Source organism: Tenebrio molitor, chromosome 3 (assembly GCF_963966145.1).
Source record: "Tenebrio molitor chromosome 3, icTenMoli1.1, whole genome shotgun sequence".
In the NCBI taxonomy this organism is placed as follows: domain Eukaryota; kingdom Metazoa; phylum Arthropoda; class Insecta; order Coleoptera; family Tenebrionidae; genus Tenebrio; species Tenebrio molitor.
Window position 1 is genome coordinate 28,500,450 of NC_091048.1, and position 21,375 is coordinate 28,521,824.

Here is a 21,375-nt window from a genome sequence, read left to right on the forward strand (position 1 = left end):
ATTCGGCCGGGGTTGTCTGTACTTACTTAAAACAGAGATCAGGAGGTTGAGAGGAATTGTTTTTATTAATTTAACTAGATACAGCTCAGTCGAACGACGTTATACTTTGCACTGACATCCGAAAACCGCCGCCAGTGTATTTCACTTGAGCGCCGTTTTGTTTGTTGTGGTACTGGTTCGCGTCTCGGCTAGACTCGTAGGCGAGCTTTTGAATCTTTTGCGCTCTCTTCTCGGCGATGTACTTCTTCTTCAGCTCGTTCAGCTCGTCGGTCACTCGTTGCAAATCACTCTTGTACTCTTTGGCCTGCAGCTCCGCCATGTTCAACTCCGACACCATGCACTGCGAAACGTTGTGTAACAGTAATGATTAATGAACTTGAGCCGCCGTAAATGGCACAGGTTGCGTAAGCGCGTTCCGTACAAAACAAAAACACAAATACCTTGAGTTGGTCTCCTCGGTTCTTCAGAGCCTGCTGCGTCTTGGTCAGTTCCTCCCGCAGCCCCGGACCCGGTTGCTTGGCCAGCACTTGCTTCAAACTCAAATAAAGCTTCTCCGCCTCCTTGAGCTGCCTCTCGCGCTCGATCGCTTCCGAAGATTGCTTTATCAGGCGCCTGGCAAATATTATATATGTCGAATGTTATATAACCCCTTTGAAAGTAGTTTTCCTTACAGTACGTTACGTGCTTACTTTTGCAATATCTGAATTTTTTGTAAAACGTCGAGCAGTTCCGGATCCGAACCTTCGAGTTTCCTCCACCTGTGGATGTTCATCGGGTTCTGCAGCTCCTCCTCGAGGGCGCGGCACTTCAACCGCCACTTCATCATGTCCCGCTCCAAATGGAACACTTCCTGCTTCAAATCAATCGAATTCGAGATTGTTTTCGACATGAGAATCTTCTCCTGTCTCAGTCTCTTGATCTCGATCTTCAACAGTCTGATATCTTCAAGTCTCTGCGCGTACTGAGACTCTCCTGCAACACTCAATCAAAATCAACACGTCCACCACGCAACAAACTCGACCTCTCTGAAGCGTAGTTTGCAGAATCTCGATTTTCTCGTGGAGCAAAGCGATCTCGTCGTTTCTTCGCACCAATTGAGACCCCAAAATGTCTCTCTCGTTCATCAACTGCTCCAAATCTTTGCTCTGCTCCCGGATTAGCTTCTCGTTGTCCAAGATCTGCTTGTGAAGACGCTTCTCCTCCGCGTCTTGCTCGGCGATGTTGTCTTTCAACGTCTTGACTTGCTCGTGTGCCAGATTCAACTCAACTCTGCAACCCTCGATTAGCTCAACTCTCAACACCCGCTCCGACCCACTTGAGATTCTCCTTCTCCTTCTGCACCTTCCTCATGATGTTCTCCTCCTTGATCAAGAGCTGCTCTTTCGTCGACACATCCTCTTTCAACTGCTCGATCTGATGATTGGTTATCTTCAATTTCTTCCTCAACTCGCCGCTCTCGGCGCTCGACTCTTGCAGCGACTTCTCCAAAGCGTTCCTCTCCGATCTGACCTGGTCGTACAGATTCTGCTGCATGCGCAACCTGTTCTCCGCCTCGCTTATGTTCTTCTTCAAGTCGTAAATCTCGGCCTAAAAGAGTGTAAAAACCTTAAACCTACACCTGTTCCGTTTAACCTTCTTCAGCTTGATGTCGTCCATCGTGTCTTCAATCTTCTTCGTCAAGTTGAGCTGTTCCTCAGCCAGAGAGTTCTTCTGTCTCTCCAGAGTGAGAATCTGCTTCATCTGCTTGTTGGTGTCGATAATGAAGTTGTCCAATTCCGCTTCCAGTTTCTTCTTGCCTTGCTCCTGGATCTTGATCAGTTTCTGCTGGTCCTTGTTCACCGCTGCAACACAACGTAATCTTCATTCTTCCACGATTGTTTTATTACCTTCATATCTGACTATGGTTTTGGTTGTTATCTCCTTCTCCCGATTGATATTCTCGATGGTTCTTTTTCCAGCTTCCACCTGTCGCTTCAAATCGTCGATTTCTTTCTCGAAGAGCGCAAGACGTTGTCGCAACTGGTTACGATCGCTTATGGTGTCAGCTTTTTCCGATTCCATCACGTACATCCTCTTCTCGTAGATGTCTCTCTGTTTGGTCACTTTCGTCAAGTCCGCTTTCAAGTGGGCGATGTCTTCTTCGTGTGTCTGTAAAACTGTCTCTACTTTCTCTTTCTCACAAAACTCAATCAAGATACTTTAATATCTGTCAGCTTCTTGTTGTAGTTCTTTTGCAACACCTCCAAACTGTTGTGTTTGGCGTTGTAGTCGTCTTGCAACTTAGCATGCTTCGCCACAACAGCTTCGTACTCTTTGTTCACTTTCTCCCTCCCGAGCTTCTCCTCCTTGATCTTGTCCTCCAGCTTGGCGATCGACTTCAAGTGAGTGTTGATGACCGTGTTGAGATTAGTCACGTGAGTGTCTCTGTCTTCGATCTTGTAGTTCAGCTCGGTAATGTCACTCTCTAACTTATCTCTGATCCTTTTAAACTTCTCTGTCTCGTTGACTTGGTCCTGAAAGTCGTACAGATAGTCCTAGAGCTTGTCCCACCCTCTATACCTCTAGTTGTCCGGCTAGTTCGTTGATCTTCAGATCCCCCAGAGAAGTTTTCCTCTCCAGTTCGTTCTGGTACTCCAGAGCGTTGGTCAGCTTCTGCGTCAGATGCGTCACCTCCCCCAGCAACTTCTCGTTCTCCCTCTCCAGTCCTTCTTTGTGCTTGCTCAGCTGCCCCATCCTGCGCAGGGGTCTTTACTACGGGTCTAGACTCTCATTTAGGCTTACTCCTCGGAGGTGTCTTCGCCCATCTTGTTCCTGAACTCGATCTCCGCATTGAGACTGTCGATCTGCTTGCGGAGGTTGTCGATGGCCTCTTGCGCGGCCTGCTCGCGCGCGTGCGCCGCATCTGCGAGCTTCCACGCGTGTTCAATTTGCGTCTTGAGATCGGTGATGGTGCCCTTGTCGAGGTCGGCCAGTCTGTTGGCGACGTCGATGACGGCGCCCTTGTCGTCGAGCTCTTTGGACAACTTCTTCTGCTTGTCTTCCAGCTCTTTGCATTTCTGGTTGGACGTGTACAGGTGCTCGAAGAGCTTGTGGAAGTCTTCCGAGAAGTGCGCGGCTTCCGGGTTTTGCTCGATCTCGGCGACCGTCTGGAATGGCAGGAGTGTTGAGCGGCGAAGACTTTAGAGAGGCGTACCTTGTTGAAGTTGCGCTCGAGGATAGCGAAGGCGTGCTCCGGGTTGTCCGGGTCGAGGACCTCCTCTTGCGCTTCTTCGCCTTCTTCATTCCCCTCGCTGAAATCGCTTTCATCCATCTTGTCTCGATACAAAAAATTCACCTATCTACTTCCATCAGATTTGATGTTTGGGGATCGCCATGGAGATGAGGTATCGATCAGACAAACGGCGAAACAGTTCAAAATAATCTTTATTAGAGATATGGATAATCCCCGAACCATATTTATAAATAAAATGTACACTTTTTATCACAAAATATTTCAGTACAACAAATTAAAAACTATGAGACACTGCGTTTTAATCTTTGTACTTACTAGAGCTAATAATCTCACATCCTTGTGTAAAACTGAATCCTTTAAAACCACTCGATAAACTAGTAAAATCTGCATTTCCGCTTGAGAAAAATTAAGGGGGACGATAAAGTTGTTTTAAGTAAAACGTGTCGTTGAACATTCAGAAATGCGAAGTGCGGCGTCGAAACCGCCGCGTTAACTCTTAAGCCTACCAAGTATGTATATTATAAGGCAAAAATTGAAATTTATCGTCCGGTCGAGCCGCGAAACGACTTCGACCGACTCTGTCTACTATAATTTACTAATAATAAAAATATGAAGTACTCTCTATACAAGCCTTGTTAACGAAATAAAATTTAAGTACGTTCACATCGTGAAAGGTGTCAGGTTGTAGATGAAACACCTGTTGCAGACTCTGACCGGCTTGTGGTGTCCGAATTTTGGCAAAGGAACACTGTTGGATGAACACCTGGCGCAGAACACTTTTCCGCAGTTCCTGCAGTGGTGCCTCCTCTTCACAACGGTGAAGTTGACACCGCAGCTCATGCACTTGGGCGCTTCCACGTCCGGTATCCAGATGGGAGGCCTTTCCGTGGGCTCGCACGAGCGCTCCGTCGACGGTGCTTCCGCCTCGCCGTGCAGGTGCACCAGGTCCTCGCGCAGGGAGGCGTAGCGGTTCAGGTCGGACGCGAGGTTGCGCTCGTCGGTCTGCGTCTGTCTCGGGTGGTTCGTGTAGTCGTCCTCGGTGTCGTTCTCCGAGTCCAGGTGGAAGTAGACGTTCGTGTCGAAGAGCGCCTCTTGAGCTAGAATGTTCGGGTCGACGGAGAATTCGTTGTTTTCGATCACGTCGTTTTCGGAGGGGCGGTACTCGAGCGACGCCTCCAGGGAGGTGGTGTCCACGTTGTTGCTGTCGTTCGCGTCGGACGTGTTCATCAGGAACACCGACTTGAGGATGTTGCGGAGGTCGCTCGCGAAGTTCGTCTGCAGCTGGTCGGCCACGCCGGCGATGCACACGAACAGGCGGTGGATCAGGTCCTCGCTAGACCTGCAAAACACATTTTTCTAATCAACAAAAATACAATAAACATTGTGAAAACGCAATGTTTTTTTTATGCCCACGAGGCTTTAGTATTCGAACGTCTACGCTGCAACAAAAATTAATTCAGAAAAGCCACTTTCTTGGAAAAATAAAAAATTCACATAACCTTACTTTTTACAGATACAATTTATGGTGCTCCAAGTAAGTTATTTACGCTCAAAATGAATCGTATGCGCAAAAGAAGCATAATATGGCACAAAACAAACACTACAGTCACAGTTTTTATTTATTTTAAAGAATTTTTGTGGTTGTCAATAAATTCATGCGAAATTCAAAGTTTTTGTCGATGCTGCCAACCTATTAAAAAATAAGACCTCACACTATTTTTGGTGTCCATTTTCACCTAGGACAATAAAACCACCACAAATATGATCAAGTTAGGTCAGGTCAGACTTGGTCACGTTAAAAAGAATATTCTTGAAGATAATGCAACAATGAAATTTGGAAGAAATTTTAACGTAAAAGTTATAAAAGAAGACACAAGTAGGCTGGAGTTGTACTTCCTACAGTTGGCAGTACTATCTATTGCCATTTTGTGATGCCTGTCATAATTTAATTTTTTCTTTTTATTCGATAACGCTGTTTCTTTTACAGTTTTCTTTTGGTCATTCGTGACCGCCGCACCGAATACGTGATTTTTGCAAATTTTTGTGTACATCGGACTTATGAAACTGGAGAAAATCCCTCCCGAAGACGTGTATTTTTTGGAGACAAAAGATCCTTCTTGTGGAAGAAAACCCTGGGATACTAACCGATACTTGGCCCTCACTTCGTTCCTGCTGGCGATCTGCGCCGCCTGCATTGCCAGAGCGATTTCCTCGTCGTCTGCGCAATTGCTGTTGAACGACGACGTGTCCGAACTGCCGACACTCGACGAATCCTCGTCCATCAACCCCTCCACCTGTTTGGGAATCTTGCCGCGTTTCCTCGCCGGAAGTGTGGCCTTCGGCAGTAGTTTGCTAGTCCCGGGAGAAAAATCCGACGGTCCGGCTTTCTTCCCCTTGACGTGTCTCGGCGAATTCTTAATCCTAGTGGCGCACTTGCAAGTTGCGGAAGACGGATTTCCGGCGCACTGACAGTCGAGACTCGGCGACCGATCCAAGCTGGTGTTCTCGGTGCAGATCCCGGAGTCGTTGGGCGATTCCAAATCGGTCTTGACCTTGTTTTTCGGCGAGTTTTTCCTGCTGCTGTCTCTACTCTCCTCGGTCAAGATCGACGACAGAGTCGCAGCGGCTACGGAGATGACCTCGAGGGAATCGTGATCGGGGGGCGAGTCCAGCCTGTCGGAGGTCTGCGCCGAATCGGTGATCGAAGCTACGATGATGTCGTGGGCAATGCTGTTGGGGATCAGGTAGCCGGAAGTCGAGGGAATGTCGACGGCCGACAGTGAGATTCGCTCCTCGTAGTCGAAGGTCTTCTCCTCGACCGGTGGGTACTTCTCTTCGGGCTCGCTGGTCGGCGCGCTCTCCACCGGGAACTCCTTGTGGTTGTCGCTGTAGAACTGGTCGATGAAGTCGTCCAGGTCACAGTGCACGTCCACGTCACTAACCGACTTCACGTCACTGATCTGCTCGTTATCGCACAACAGCTTCTCCAACATGTACAACTCTCTCTTGTTCAACGTCCACAACAGCTCCCGTATCTTGTGGAGCAAAGTCCGAAACGGTCTGAACATGTTGCTCATCTCCTCCGTCGGCTTGTCGATGCACAACGGTCCGCTGGGGAAGATCAGAAGGCCACTTACTATAGCTAGTCGAGGTATGGTGAACATGAGCGCCGGATCGCAGTCGTCCACCATCTCCTGCGTGAGCAGTCGCATCTTGAGCGCGCGCTGCAGCGTCTCCGAGAAGAGGACGCCGATCAGCTCCTGCAGCTCGTACTCGTGCATCGACTTCACCGGCACCATGGCGCTCACGTACGCCAACTCGAACTCGGCGAACAGCTTGTCGAAGATCTTCAAGCTCTCGAGCAGCATCTCCGTCACCAGCTCGTTGCTGTCGAGCTTGATCGGCCCGTTGGGGGTGTTGTTGCGCAGGCACGTGTCCCGCAGGAGGTTGCGGACGGTCTCCAGGCTCTTGGTCACCGCCTTGGCGAGGGGACGCATCGCCGTGCTCTCCGCCTCCTTGTTCATTATGGACGATCCCGCCGCCAAGCACTGCAACACACCCAAAAAAAACCGCTCAACGACAGATCACATCAATATTCGATTCTTCGCATTCCTCGACGCAAAAAACCAATTAAAATGCAAATCGGGTGACCAAATGAACGCGATTCTCGTTGAAAATCGCTAATGGGACAACGAACTCGTCTCCGACAAGGGACGTTACCTCTTTTTTTTTCTCGACATGCAAATGAAATGAAGGTTATTCCCTCTGGGTCGCCTTATTCGCCACCTTTGACAAAAACGACCCCGTAAACATTTTTACGTAAAATTTAATTTCTTTCGAGCGATAAAACCTCGGCGCGGCGTTTTTCCCTCGTGCAAAACCATAAAACGTATTTCTTTGGAATTGAATTCTTGCGTCGCATTTTTTGCAGCAGCTGCAACCTCAGTCCAGGTGGCACCTCCGTCGATATTCCAGCGATCCACCTGGCACGCCGAATTTGCGCAAACATTTAGCGTGAGGTCAAGCTCCTTTTCGTCAATATTTGTCCGAGGGGGCCAGATCGCTGATAACGCGAATAACGGCCGGATTTAAAAATAAAATTGGCCTCATGAATATTTCGGACGTTCAACTAACTGCGCGAGAAGGAAGAGGCGAAAAGATGAGTGAAAATAAAAAACGACATGGGCGGGGAGAGGGGATTGGTCAGGGTCCTCCGCGGTGTCGTCAGCACGTGTAATTCGAGCTGTCGTACCTCGGCCCCGAACCAGAGCTGTCCGGCGAGGTTCTCCTGCAGGACGTCTTCAGGGAACTTGACTCTGAAGTCGCGGTTGGCGCGCTCGTCGCCGATCAGGACGTCCATGATGGCGTTGGTGATGGTGAGGACCTTGTCCTGGGACTGGCGGAGTTGGTTGACTAGCGTGGTGCACCTGCCGGGGTCCTTGCGGCCGTCGAAGCTGTCCAGCTCGCTGGCGATGATGTTGAGGGCCTCGTCCGCGAAGAAGAACTGGGCCAGGAGGGACTTGTCGTCGCGCTGCAACAAAGTCTTCGTGTTTATGCACTGACGTCACCAGCCAGGAAACTTTTGATTTTTATTGTTTGCACCTGGTGACGTCAGCAGGTAGAAAGCGAAACAAAGTGCTTAATTAAGAGGCAACCATCGAATTCATTTCTGTTTTGTCGACGACAGGGAAAAGTAGTCCATTGGGAAATTAGGTTATGACATTAATTCCGACACGACACTAATTAAATTGTCCCGTGTTCAGACAAACTTTGCATTGTTTGGAATAACGAACAGACTGACATCAATTTTCGCTATCTGCATTACTTTGGAAAAATGGCCCACGAGCCAGGACCACGTACCTTCGGTCGGTAAAACCACTTCCTGAAGGACTCCATCACGTAGCGTTTCACAGGCTCACTCGCATTCTAATCTAACGTTTCAAGCACAAGTCGAGTCAAAATTTGCGAAAATTAGAGCACGGTTCAAGAGAAACCATGTTGATCAGCACTATTTGCACTACGAAACTCGTATTGGGAACACGCGCTGTTGAAGGCTGTTCTTGGTGTCATGGCGAGTTAATTTCGGCTAACTATTATTGGGTTTATTGCTGTAGCGATTGCGACAATCAGTAATCTCGAAATTATGTGAAATTAAAACGTATCTCGACACAACAAAACGTCTGGACAAGTGACTCACACGACATACTGACTTTGACAGGTGTGAAACGCACTGCTGCCACCTACAACAAGGCTCCCGGTATTGCAGGTTTCTATCCAACTCCCAAACCTCGCCAATCTCCTCTATAGAAACTTATTACAAGAGGGCGACCAATACCAAATTCAAACCAACGTTTAAAACATTCTTTCCACAAACAAAACGCACAATTAACCAGCATTATCATCGATTTAAAATTTTCACACTTTTCATACTTGGTGTTTTTTGTTAACAATTTTGGGGTTGGTACCGTGAAAAAATTGCAACCCAGAGCGTCACGTCATTCCAGAAAATTCTTTCGATTTGGAAAAAATGTCTTTTTGGCGTGAGAAACGTACTAAATTGTGTAGAAAGTGGTGAATTTTCGTGTTCTGGTCCCCGACGAAAGAAATCAAACTTGTGGGGACAGATGAGTGGTGCAATCACTTGTTTGGTGTAATTACAAAAATTCAAAATTTCTCCTGCGATGATCGATCAGACGGTGAAATTGATCAGCTCGGAATGCAGTTCCAACGACGAAAATTGTGTCTGATCAGGATTTATGATCCTTTTTCGATTATGAGTGCACGAGTGAAAACGAAACAAATAAAAAGAAATAAAAGAATCAAGTCGTCTGGACAGCGAGTACAAGATTAATGTATGAATCATCGACGTACGTTCACCTGGTGACACTTCTGCAGTGTTGTGACATTTATCTGTAAGGGACTGACTTTATACTTTTTATTTTAGATTAGCGAGAGTTTCTTTGAACAAATAGAAATTCAAATTATTCCTTAATTAAGTCATTACTGTCAGGTAATAAAAAAGTAAATTACGTTATGTATCTTTGACTAATAATTTCGCACGGATTGTTAATTACGGTTTTATTACTTTTTCTTTAATTAAATCTTCTCAAGTAAACATTTGGGTGGAATTTGCGGTGTGAACTGTTGTGTGTGGAGTAACAAAACTGTTAAATTAATTATTTTCTTAATTAAAGGAGGCAATTGTGGGCGGACTGTATGGAGTGGTCACGAAGGATGCTCCACCGTGGATTTTTGGTTGAAACTTTGGGACCTGGCGGCGTCAAAATACTTAAAATTCGTCGACCAGTGGATCGATAAGAGCGACAGGAAGGGGCAGTGAAGCTTTTAAAAATTCAAAGTGAAACCGTCGGCTCGCTAATTAATAAAAGTGTTTAATTCATAATAGGCGGTGAGGGAAATTTCAATAAATTGTATCTAATAAGACTTAATCATAATGAGCCAATGAGCACAACAGCTGAAACCTTCCATTAAAATTTCAGAGAAATTAAATGAAACTTTCATAATATCTCCGGCAATAAATAACAGTGCGAGAAAAAAAGGTGACCACATCAGACCGTCCGTTCTTTTGTATTATCACCGGATCCGAGGGCATTTACAAGTAATTTCCGAGGCATTCCGACCTATCTCCCTATTTATATTGATTACGGCGCAGCAGGCTTAGATTGTCGTTGTTTTAAGTATTTTCGTTTTTTTTTTGTGTGGCGACAGAAATTTGTCACGCGATAAAAGTCAGACGGAGAAATTAGTATGTTATTCGGTCCGGCCAGCACGATCGGTTCCAATTTGTACCGAAACTGGACCAAAAAAAAAAAATCCTAAATAAAAGCGTCCGGATCGCAGGGACGGCTTGTTCGGTTTATTCGCATGTTACTTGATTGACTTCTAATGAACTTATGGTGTCCGAATCCTCGAGGGGTGCGAGAGTAATTGCCTCCTACTTACCCTCTACACTGTTAAAAACCGTATCAAGGCGGTGCTGGAACAAAAGCAAAACGAAATGCACCCGATGGTGGCGCAAAAAGGTCGAGACGCCTCTAATGGCGGATAAGTAAGTGAGATGGAATTAATATCTCGTTTTTACGCGTTATGAAATTCTAACCGCATGCTTCCGTTAGATAATCATTTACGATGCATTCATTTTTAGAAACTACCATTAGAACGTTACCAAACATTTCGAGCGATTGTGTTGCGAAAGATCACAACAGCAATTACTGCTTAATGGCGCAAGAATGTTTCGAATATGATTGAAATTTTTTCCTTTTAGAACAATTGACAAACTCTAATCCATTTGTTAAAAAGAAATTACCGCAAGCCACTCTTATTTGTACGATAGGGATCAAAATAAATGAATAAATAAGTGGTGGAAGGGATCAATGGTGATTAGCTTCTCGACATTATGTTTATTCCATATTTCAAGTCGTATCAACAATCGAACGAATTGATTTCATATTTGTTTTGTGTTTTTCTTCATTCCTCTCTGTAACATTCGATATCCGCAATTGGATCCGGTATGTCGTTGCGGAACTCGAACTGGTTGGTGGCAATTCCGAACGCCAGAGTGGCCAAGAAAAATCCTATTCCGAACACCATGTCCACGTTGTTTCTTCGTTGTCTGGCGTTGTTTTGGGTGTAGAAGTCGCCCTCCGGAGTGGGAAGATCGTTCAGGGTCCCCGGAAAGCAAACTTTCGCAGCGGCGTGTCTTCGTTGCTCTGAAAAAGAAAGACCAAACAAAAATGACAAGAAATATAATATAAAATAATGAAAACATTAAATTGAAGCAAAATATCTTGACCTACAAAGTACCTACTTTTCTATTTTGAAATGAAGGAAAAGTTTTGCCCCGAATGCATTTGATACTTGCATTATCTATACATTTTTAATCCCACAGCGCGGTTAAAAGAGTAAGAGAATTAAATGTTCTCCTACTTGTTTCAATATTGATTGACCTAATTAATAATCATTAATAAGAAACCAAATACATACGATATTCCAATCTACATAATAGATGCAACACGGTAGCTTCGTTGTAGCTGCATTTCTTAATGAAAAATTCAATTTTGGACTGATGTTAACACAAAATCCTACAATTAACGCGGTTGAAAATACCTACAAAAAATGTTGAAAAAAGAATCAAGCAGTCATTTGATATTTGTAATCATCCTGTGTATGCTATGTATTGTATTGTCTTATTTGCTTTTCTTAGATCATGCGAGAAGTCTTGTGTCAATGTTATGCAGTTCAAGAGCCACTAATTACCTACACTGCCGCCCTCATTTCAAGCCACTTCTACGCCACTGCTTACCTGGATTTTAAGTACAGTATGTGTCAAAATATGAATCGTGTTGGTTCCATTACATTGAGAAATTATTTTTCAGTTCCCGAACAACGCCGCTAAGAAAAACTAGGACAAGGAATTTGGAAAAACTGTTGAGGTAAAAAGTTTTCGCCGTCATCCGGTCAAATTTTTTTCACATTTCCGCAACTTTTTCCGCGCTGCACTCGATCTTACCTGTACTAATCTTGGGAACAAGTTGTCGCCACACTTTCAGAGCTTGCATTATTCAGAATCGTTTATTTTTTCGTGCTGTAACAAAGGATCGCAATTTGCAGTTGAAATGACAGCGTTGCCATGGCGATTTCAACAAATTCCCGAAACACTTGATTTTGTATTTGTGGCGGGAGATTTGAAATGTTTGTAATCCGGCGGCGACGAGTCGTTTCGTGAATGAATTAATCGCGTCGGTTTTGTAACAGCGTAGGTCGTGAGAGTCCCCCGTTCCCTGCAGGAATCCAAATCGAATTAGCGCCCCCCGTAAAGAGGCGAACAATATGTGTGTGCGCGCCTCTTCGTGGAGAGTAGTCTCCCTGCGCGTGAGATCAGATCTGGGTCTCGTGTGCGTTGTCGAAACCCCCTCATCTTCTCGTCGCCAAAGTGACTAACAACTCGATTATTTATTATTTAGAGCGCGATTCTTCCTTCGGTAATTATTTTGAAAGCCTTTGTTCGGCTCCTCTATACTTAATTTATATATAAGAGGAGGTGGCGTTTTGCCGTTGTGCGTTTCGCATTGCGTGCGCCACACTCGGCATTATTCCGTTTTCTTCATGATGTATGCTGGAAATATTGTGTGGGTTCGCTCCGTTGTTTTATTGCCGTTTTTATTACCGGCCGCTGGCTTTCTGTTATCTTGATACCCGTAATTATGATGTTTTGTTTCTCGGAATTCGCTCCACTCGCAATTAATATTAATTAGATTAGATCGACGGCGGAGGCGCACACAACGGGGAAGAATAAGTCCGCCGCTGAAATATGTAACAACGCCAGGATTGGCTTTTTTATTGCCGGAACCAGGGCCGGCCCGGCCGGAGGCGGAGGCCTCGCCACGTAGAGGGCCGCAGGGCCTATCACGGAAACACGAACTCGAGGTTGGGGAATTGGATCATTTCGTAACCTACCCGCTACGTTTTAACTAATAATAAATCTGGTCTAATAAAAACATGCGGAATATTCAAGTACGCAAAAAATTACGCATTCAAAAATTTATGACAGATTATACAACGTTCTGCGCTTCAACAGTGACAACTAAAATGCTAAATGTAAAAAGCTTCCAAATTTCACCTTTTAAATTTTAAATCGAAACATTTTTATTCAACGAATAGTGGACATTTCCTCCCTCTTCGTTTTAGGATCACACCTATGTTTTTTCTCCCTAGGGAGTAAAAGTAAAAATTAAGCAATATTCTGAATTAAAAAATTAATTTATTCATTAATAATAAATCGGACAAAATTGTTAAAAATCATTCCAAATATGCAAAGTCCATTCAAAAATCAAAAAACCACCACCTGTTGCTTTAGGTTGGTAAAATTTAAAAAACCTTAGGTAGTTATTTTTTCTTGCAATGTTTGTAACTATAAATTATGACATTTGATTCAAAGTAAAATTCAATTGCTTTCAATTTCGTTCAAATTGATTTATTATTGCTCAGTACGATTCAGTTATTTATAAATTTTTATTATCTTTGCTTAAACATGCCCAGAAAAACAAGACAGTTAATAAATACTTAACCTCAAAATTACAATTCTCACCAAATTTTACACTAGACAGCGTTGCCGATAGTAATTATCGAGGAAAATGCGACGTTGGTGGTTTTTTGATTTTTAAATGGACTTATAAAATCGATACAGGTTGCAAAGAAACAGGGGAAAAATTATGTTGGTAACATTTCTGGTAATTTACAACATTTATAGTTGGCGACGTTGGCGCTTCTTTCTTTCATGACATTTGAAATCCCTGTCAAATTGATATAACGTTTACAAGAAGAACGTTTAATACACATAACCTAAAAGTCAGCAATTTGACAGTGCGTTTGACAGTTAAAAAAATGTAACTAGAATCCCGACGCATACCAAACAAGTAACTGTTGCAGTCGTTGCAAACTTCGTTACATTAGGCAAGTTTCTCAATGTCGGTTGCAAGATACTTCTTTGCAACCTGTACCGACTTTACTTCCTTTATCTTGCTGGAAAAATAAACAAAAATGACATCTTTCCTAATTTCTTTGGCATATTTCTGTCATCCACTTTTTGAATCAATCATCCCGTTTTATATTTCCCTCTAGATTTGTTGCTAATAAATCCAATTAGCCGCTTAAATCTCTTCGAGGATGTCTTGAAAACTGGTAAACGTAATTTCGGTAACGGCAAGTGTGCTTACTCTGATGCCCTAACATTCAAGGTCATTTTCACTACCTCGATTTGGACATAAATCTACTTTCTAAGTTTTTGTAGACCTGAAACATCATCTCCTTTTATTTTTCAGTTCGTTTTTATAATCCATGTAGGACTTCGCATAATAATTTTTATTTTACTTTATCTTTCAGATTGTTTTTTTTAATAACCTAAGAAGCGCCACTTTCTTTCCCTCCCGCCTCTTTAACACGGAACTTACCACGTCCCCCAATTAAGTTATCTCCACCGTCCGGATTTTTCCGGTGCGGTGCGCGATCGCTTTTCCGGTCAAACTGGGGTCCGACTGACTTATTAGAGCCGGAATCGGTGTGGACAAGCGATTACAGTGGCGATCAGCGCTTTTCTCGCCGGATTAAGTTAACTGTCGCTCGACGACTCCGGTTTCCGTCATCCGACGGTTCACTTTTTCTCCCCGCTTTTTCCCGACGACGGACAGATGCGACACGTGAACGCTTAATGCACCGGGAGTGATGCAGGCGCTTAATTGATCCCTGATGACCGGGCCGGTGCGAAACGTCGACCCTCTCACCCACGAGTATTCAGTTACAAAGTGTCTCTGGAGCGGGCCTATCGATTAACGATTTGAATAAGTCGAAGGGTCAACGATGATGTGCAAACAACCGGATCATGTTCGGGGTTTGAATCTTTGTTGCAGTTTAATTTGCGCTTGTTGTAAAAATCTCCGGCGGATCTGCATCAAGATGCATTTTATTGCGGCGCACGCGAGGTGCAATAAAACAGTGGAGCACTCTTGGAATTTTATGGTGGTGTGATTTTTGAAATTCCGGGGCGAAACCGCAACCGCACCAGATTCTGAAGAAGAAGAAGAAACTCCGGCGGATCGGTTGGATTTTGTAGTAATTTTCGTGCGGTCGGGTCTTTTTATTTGTTTGATGAATCAGCCGGGACAGGTAGTTGGGGGGGGGGGGGTGCGTAGAGGGTGCATCAATCAAGGTTGGTGGATAAAAATGTGAAAACTGCCGAATATGCGCTCCGGCAAAACCAATTATGCGAATTGATTGGCAATAACGTCCGGCGCTCAGATGAGATTTTAATTCGGCAAACAAATAAAACGACCCTCCCCTATAGATAGACACACACGTAACAAAGGGCCAAAATATTCGGTTCGCGTTCAGTGTATATTTTCCGGTGTAGCTATATTAGATTACATTTTAATCAGCAGCAGCTCGGTCGGCAGAGGAGGGGGCCCGGGTTACCGGCCATTACTCAAACTTGACGTTAAATGGCTAATCCAATTGTTACCCCAACGATATGTGGTTATCGCCCGATCTGGTGCGCCGTTCGGCCGCCCCCGCCGCCGTTCAAATCATTGCATTTTGATATTTTAATTCGCGCGCCAGCCGCCAACGGCGCCCTTAACCACCCTACATATTTGAAGCGGTTATAATTGGCACGCTCGCCTAATTAAATTTTCATCGTTTCTGCCCTGTCGCGAACCGTGTTGCTTCAATACGTAATGCTCGTACACATTACGCATTCATTACTATTATTTACGGCTACACACATACACCGAGTGCATGTCGGAAATTGTGCGAGCGGTCGGAAAGGGACACAGAAAAATTACAGGTGGGACACAGGAAGTGCGTCTAGACGGGCGTTTTCGCCAAACGGAGAGGTAAAGAAGACGGTGACTTTGATTTTTCAACCAGGGATGGGAACGATGAGCAGCGGTTGAAGCGAGACTTGGTAACGTCATCGAGTCTTCTAGAAAATTTTGATTTTTAACCGATTTTTTTTGATGATCTAAGAAAAAATTAATTGTATTTATATATCTATTTACGTGCATCTTGTTGTACTTAATTGTTATTTTGCAACGTGTGTATAAAGTACATTTTTTTTACAAGTGGGAAGTTTACAGGCACGAGCGCAGCGCGAGTTGTGCAAAATTAAAGTAATTTACGCTGTGAAAATAATGTTCAACTTCAATCGCACAGTATTAATTAAAAAACAACTATGTACTTTTTAATGATGGTGCATTGTTTTTTCTTCTAATTATCTACTAAGGGGTGTACATCACAGATCAGGAAGAACTGATTTAAATCATGACTTAAATTTAAATTTGACAATAATTTAGGGTTTATTAGAGAAACAGAATCAGAGTGACTTAGTTTTGAAATGGAAAAGTTGTAATGTTTAAATGAAAATATCAAAATAAAATCAGGGTTATTAAAGACCGGAACAGCTTTATTTCATGTGAATGAAAATTCTCTTAAATTTTCTCTTTTGGTTTATTGGTAAATTGTAAATTACATACTTAGAGCAGTTTCTGTGGATCTAGCTGCCAAAAATTAAAATAATTTTAGTTTTATATCCCAAAAATCGCCCTCAGAAACTTAATTATTCTTTCTTTAGATGAAATCTTTGATATTATTTTTGTTTCTTCAAGATGTACTAATAGTTATTTAAGATATAAGTGTAAAAAGTTATCCTTTATTTCACGAACGTGTTTAAAATACAACCGAGATACGAGGGAGTATTTTAAAGGATGTGAGTGCAACAAAGGAACTTTTTACACGTATGTCTTACAACATTTTATCTATGATCGTGAGATCATCGCACCGGTTACAACATAAATTTGTATAAAATAGTTACATATTATTGATTCAATATTTTATGAATAACCAAAGTCGTTTGAGAACCACGTCTTTCAGCAACCTACTTCTAAACAATGTTTCCAACAAATTGTATTGTTGTATTCTGACAGTTCTGTGCCAAAAAAGCGTGTACTAAAAGTTTTACGGCACGATTCCGTCAGTTCACTAAACGTCAACTTTGACAACGATTTTTAGTGTAAAAAGTGCCTACTTTTTACACGATCGTAGATAAAATACGATAAATATAGAAATATTTCTTTTTTCTTTTATATCTCACATCCTTCTATTGTTTTCAAAAGAAAGTTTTTTTTAGATTATTCTTGATAATATTTCATGAAGAAACCAAGCATCATCACTGTTAGATTCTCGAAACATTATCTAATGAATTTCTTTTGGGATTCAGAAAAAAAAATGTTTACTTATTTTTTAGTTCTTCCTCTTATTAAAGATATGTACTTGTTCTAAGAGTCAAATCGTCTTGAATTTTTTTTTTGCAAATTTATTTATACCGGGTGGGGCATCGTATACGCGCACGCGAAAAATCGCGACTTCTAATTAAATAAAATTGTCGAAATTTTTCAGACTTACCTGGCTATTGGTAAGGTACATTTCATAATTTTTTGATAATTTTTCACTTACAAACAAAGCCAAAAAAAATTAAAATGTAAATTTCAACCAAAAAGAAAAATTCTAATTTTTATACTAACCTACCCAGATTCACTTCCTATAATTATTTACGAAATCTACGGAAAAAAATACCAATTAGATTTTGAATTAAACGCAGTTTTACATTTCAACTTTCAAAATCATTTTTATTTATGACCTGCTACTTGTGCTGTCGTAAATTTAGGTGACAATGGAAACTGTCAATTTTATGGCAAAAATGTTTAAAACGGTCGGCTATACCTTTGTTGGGAAATGATACCATTGTGCCGTAAATCACCCATCTGGTTTAGTTTAAATAATAAAGCGAATTATTTAGCTAACCAAGTCAAAATTTGTAATTGTGCCACCAGGGTTTGATGGGCTAGCAGATACAGATTCATTTAGTGTAAAAACTTTATAGGTAAATTAACAGTTAATTTCAGAAAACTAATAAAACTGTTACGGCCTTATTTATTAACAAAATTTTTTTTTAAAATTGTCAAATATACCTTATCAATAATTAGTCAGGTATATAAAATTTCGCAAATTTTATTTAATTAGAAGTAGCGATTTCTCGCGTGCGCGTATACGATGCCCCACCCAGTATGTACTTAATTGTTATTTATGTAACATGTCTATAAAGTACATTTTTTTTACAAGTGGGAAGTTTGCAGGCACGAGCGCAGCGCGAGTTGTGCAAAATTAAAGTAGGTACGTTAATTTACGCTGTGAAAATAATGTTCAACTTTAGTCGCACAGTATTAATTAAAAAACAACTATGTAGTTTTTAATGATGGTGCATTGTTTTTTCTTCTAATTATCTACTAAGGAGTATACATAGGTACATCACAGATCAAGGAGAACTGATTTAAATCATGATTTAAATTTAAATTTGACAATAATATAGGGTTTATTAGAGAAACAGAATCAGGGTGACTTAGTTCTGAAATGTAAAAGTTCTAATGTTTAAACAAAAATATTCAAATAAAATCAGGGTTATTAAAGAATGAAACAGCTTTATTTTAGGTATATGAATGAAAATTCTCTTAAATTTTCTCTTTTGGTTTATTGGTAAATTGTAAATTACTTAGAGCAGTTTCTGTGGATCTAGCTGCCAAAAATAAAAATAGTTTTAGTTTTATAATCCCAAAAATCGCTCTCAGAAACTTAATTATTCTTTCTTTAGATGAAATGTTTGATTATTTTGTTTCTTCAAGACGTTACTAAAATCAACTAAAAACACATTTTTTGTTCGACACTGTCAGATTTTGAGAATTTTCTCGTGTGTGAACGGATTTTGATAAATGTCACAACTTGTAAAAACGAAACGTTAAGCTAATTTTAAAGGTTTTTTAAGGGACTCGTCGAACAAAAAAACGTTGTATTCAACTCGTTCTTGTGTAAATTGGACTTTTTTTGGCCCTCGTGGGTCTTTAAAACGCTAGTTTCACTCGCGTTTTAAACCAATTATAGACCAATTTACACACGAACTCGTTAAATAAATAATTATAAATATACAGATATTTCTTTTTTCTTTTACATCTCACATCCTCCTGTTGTTTTAAAAAAAAATTTTTTTTTAGATTGTTCTTGATAATATTTCATGAAGAAACCAAGCATTATCACTGTTAGATTCTCGAAACATTACCTAAGTAATGAATTTCATTTGGGTTCAGAAAAAAAGAGATTGTTTCTTAGTTCTTCCTCTTAAAAATACTTGTTCTAAGAGACTACAAATCGTCTTGATTTTTTTTTTTTTGCAAATTTATTTATACATACCTACCTTACTTCCAAAATGATTTTCTTGTTAAAGAATCTCGTCATAAAGTTCATTAAAAAGTTCTTATTTAATCATCCCTATAAGAAAGTTAGTATTTTTAAACAAATATAAATGGTGAGAATTCAAACAAAATCATTTGTAAATTCTGAAAGAAGGTTTTGAGTTTTTTAGCGATTTTCTTCGTCTTCAAAACATTTGCTTGTTATTTAAATATGTAGGTACATAATACTTAATACTAGGTACCTACATAATTTTTTTCGAAGGTAAAAATAACAAGATCTAATTTTTTTATCGGATACATTTTTCAATTTTACGAAAATTTTTTGATTTGAGAATTTTACAAGTTGAATTTGGGCATTTTTATTCCTTTGAATAAAAATGCACAAATATCAACGAGTAAAATTGTCTAAAGCAAAAATGTTTAAGTGAAAATTGGGAATTTATCAAATATAAAAAATTACGTCGTGTTATTTTTGGCAAGATTAATTCCAGAATACAAACTTTAACGTTAATTATTTATTTATAATCCAGTTATTAAAAATAATTTGAGAATCTGACAGGAGTAGCATGCAATTTTAATCACTTTTGACAGATGACAGAGTAGCAGGACGTTTTTATCGCAATAAACATTTTCGATTGGATAAAGGCAAGCGTTCTGATTGGCTGAACACGCACGTTTGATGTACGCGGGAATTAATCTTTTATAAAATAATCTTTCATTTCATCTCATCAAGAAATATTTACAATAATAATAAAAATAATAATTTATCGAGTGGTGGGGCGAGGTTAAAGGGAGATGGGTTTTTGCTTAGGCCCAATTTTTAGATATAATAAATTTCATCATAATTCATAATGACATTTGTGATGATCAATTAATTCGGCCTGAATGCCGTGTCCCCGAGCGTGTGGTGACTCAGAACGTAATAAACAGCTTCCTTTCCAATGAATTATTTTATTAAGATAAATAAAATCGTAGCTAATATTATCACTTTTTAACTCATTTTCCAAAAAAAGATTCTTCTAAATGTACATTGTTATTATGTATTTCACTTTATCACTTCTTTACTCTTAGAATACAGGGTGTCTTAAAATTATCGTAGGTATTCCGAGTTCGGGGCTTAGTAGAGGACATCCTGTTGACCAATTAAAAATGTTTAAAAAAAATTGCAGTCACTTTGAAAAAAATATCAAAGTTGCCAATATTTGTTCAAAAGTACCTGATTAATATTCTAGCTATGTTGTACTTCCCTTTTGAACAAAAATTGGAAAAATAAAACTTTTATTTTTTCGAGATGAAGCTGTTTTTTCAAAAAAATTTAAAATGAATGTCAACCATTTATATTTTTTATTTGAAGAAAACATGATGAAAAGTTTGAACCTTCAGACCCATAGGTATACCTATCTTTGTAAAGACCTCATTATATTTTTTATTTTAATTTTTCGAGATTCCTGAGATTTTTCCTTACAAGACTCCCGACTTGGAATACGTTAATTTTGCGACACCTTGTATATTCTTACAATTTCTACTTTCTTTTTCCTCGAAAATTTCTAAAATCCTAAATATGTATGTATGTATACAATTACACTTTCTGAAGCTTTCATGAGAGGAGCTCTGCTTCATTTATTTATAAAATTTTACTATCAACAGTCAAACATAACTTTTTGTTTAATTTTATAAATTCTAACGAGAAAAAATCCCAAGACATTTATTAGGTACATCATCAGACTTGGCTTCTGATTTTGATCATCTCGACATTATCCAAATTTATGTTTTGCTTTTTTCAAAATATTTTTTGAGCTACTGGAATAGTTCACTTGAACTCTTGAAAATCTTCCAAATCGTGATATATTTGTCTCAATCGATACCTACCCATTTTTTCTTATCATACTTACCTCAGTAAAAAAATGTATTACGTCTTCTTGTCCTCTCTGTTTTTCTGTCCTTTCATTTGTTTTATTTGAAATTCGTCAACACGAATTCCCCGTTCGTGCATCTTTTTTATCCCTCGCACATTACTTTGCTTTTTGCGTCCTTAGACGTCTTTTCCTTAGTGGCCAATTATAAGCGACTTAATTTTTTACTCAGCGCGTATTACTTTCCTGATCGACGATCCCGTCACGTGAAAATTTCTCTCACGAAATCGTCGATCCGCACCGTAAAAATCATCCGATAAAAACCCACAAGAATATCTTCATCCTGCATCAGACCGTCACCACCCACAAAAACAATCCCAAACGGCATCGTCATTTTAAAGTCATTTAAGCAAAAATCACGATGATTACGCTTCCAAGCCTAATACACATCGCTATTTCGTTCAAACGAGACTTCATT

The 21,375-nt window shown here is 40.6% G+C and overlaps 2 protein-coding genes and 1 long non-coding RNA gene across 6 annotated transcripts; 1 reads left to right on the forward strand and 2 right to left on the reverse strand.

The window, feature by feature from the left end:
• Nucleotides 1-46: 46 nt before the first annotated feature.
• On the reverse strand, nt 47-3,328 carry LOC138127389 (cilia- and flagella-associated protein 58-like). Of its 2 annotated transcripts, XM_069043437.1 has the most exons (11): nt 3,194-3,328; nt 2,782-3,146; nt 2,560-2,734; nt 2,199-2,513; nt 1,887-2,148; nt 1,633-1,841; nt 1,316-1,587; nt 1,022-1,269; nt 690-972; nt 441-612; nt 47-340 (listed from the first exon to the last, which is right to left on the reverse strand). In XM_069043437.1, the coding sequence occupies exons 1-11, from the start codon at nt 3,308-3,310 to the stop codon at nt 86-88; spliced, it is 2,673 nt and encodes an 890-aa protein (XP_068899538.1). In that variant the 5' UTR covers nt 3,311-3,328; the 3' UTR covers nt 47-85. The 2 variants fall into 2 exon arrangements, with proteins under 2 accessions (XP_068899538.1, XP_068899539.1); XM_069043438.1 differs by lacking the exon at nt 47-340 and having other exon boundaries at nt 484-612; nt 672-972.
• Nucleotides 3,329-3,407: 79 nt separating this feature from the next.
• On the reverse strand, nt 3,408-8,450 carry LOC138127391 (lateral signaling target protein 2 homolog). The gene is made up of 4 exons (XM_069043445.1): nt 8,093-8,450; nt 7,485-7,763; nt 5,378-6,780; nt 3,408-4,571 (listed from the first exon to the last, which is right to left on the reverse strand). The coding sequence occupies exons 1-4, from the start codon at nt 8,126-8,128 to the stop codon at nt 3,893-3,895; spliced, it is 2,397 nt and encodes a 798-aa protein (XP_068899546.1). The 5' UTR covers nt 8,129-8,450; the 3' UTR covers nt 3,408-3,892.
• Nucleotides 8,451-8,700: 250 nt separating this feature from the next.
• LOC138126865 (uncharacterized) lies at nt 8,701-11,869 on the forward strand. Of its 3 annotated transcripts, XR_011157994.1 has the most exons (4): nt 8,701-9,144; nt 9,427-9,641; nt 11,457-11,571; nt 11,629-11,869. It is a non-coding gene; the product is annotated as an uncharacterized lncRNA (long non-coding RNA). The 3 variants fall into 3 exon arrangements; XR_011157993.1 differs by having other exon boundaries at nt 11,457-11,869; XR_011157992.1 differs by lacking the exons at nt 11,457-11,571; nt 11,629-11,869 and having other exon boundaries at nt 9,427-9,681.
• The last annotated feature ends 9,506 nt before the right edge of the window (nt 11,870-21,375 follow it).

Coding starts and splice junctions, on each gene's coding strand:
- LOC138127389 (XM_069043437.1), bottom strand. CDS start 3,310: ATGGATGAAAGCGATTTCAGCGAGGGGAATGAAGAAGGCGAAGAAGCG. Junction 3,147..3,193: donor TCGAGCGCAACTTCAACAAG/GTACGCCTCTCT, acceptor CTGCCATTCCAG/ACGGTCGCCGAGATCGAGCA. Junction 2,514..2,559: donor AACTAGCCGGACAACTAGAG/GTATAGAGGGTG, acceptor TACGACTTTCAG/GACCAAGTCAACGAGACAGA.
- LOC138127391 (XM_069043445.1), bottom strand. CDS start 8,128: ATGGAGTCCTTCAGGAAGTGGTTTTACCGACCGAAG. Junction 6,781..7,484: donor AGCTCTGGTTCGGGGCCGAG/GTACGACAGCTC, acceptor GGTGTGTTGCAG/TGCTTGGCGGCGGGATCGTC. Junction 4,572..5,377: donor GAAGTGAGGGCCAAGTATCG/GTTAGTATCCCA, acceptor TGTGTTTTGCAG/GTCTAGCGAGGACCTGATCC.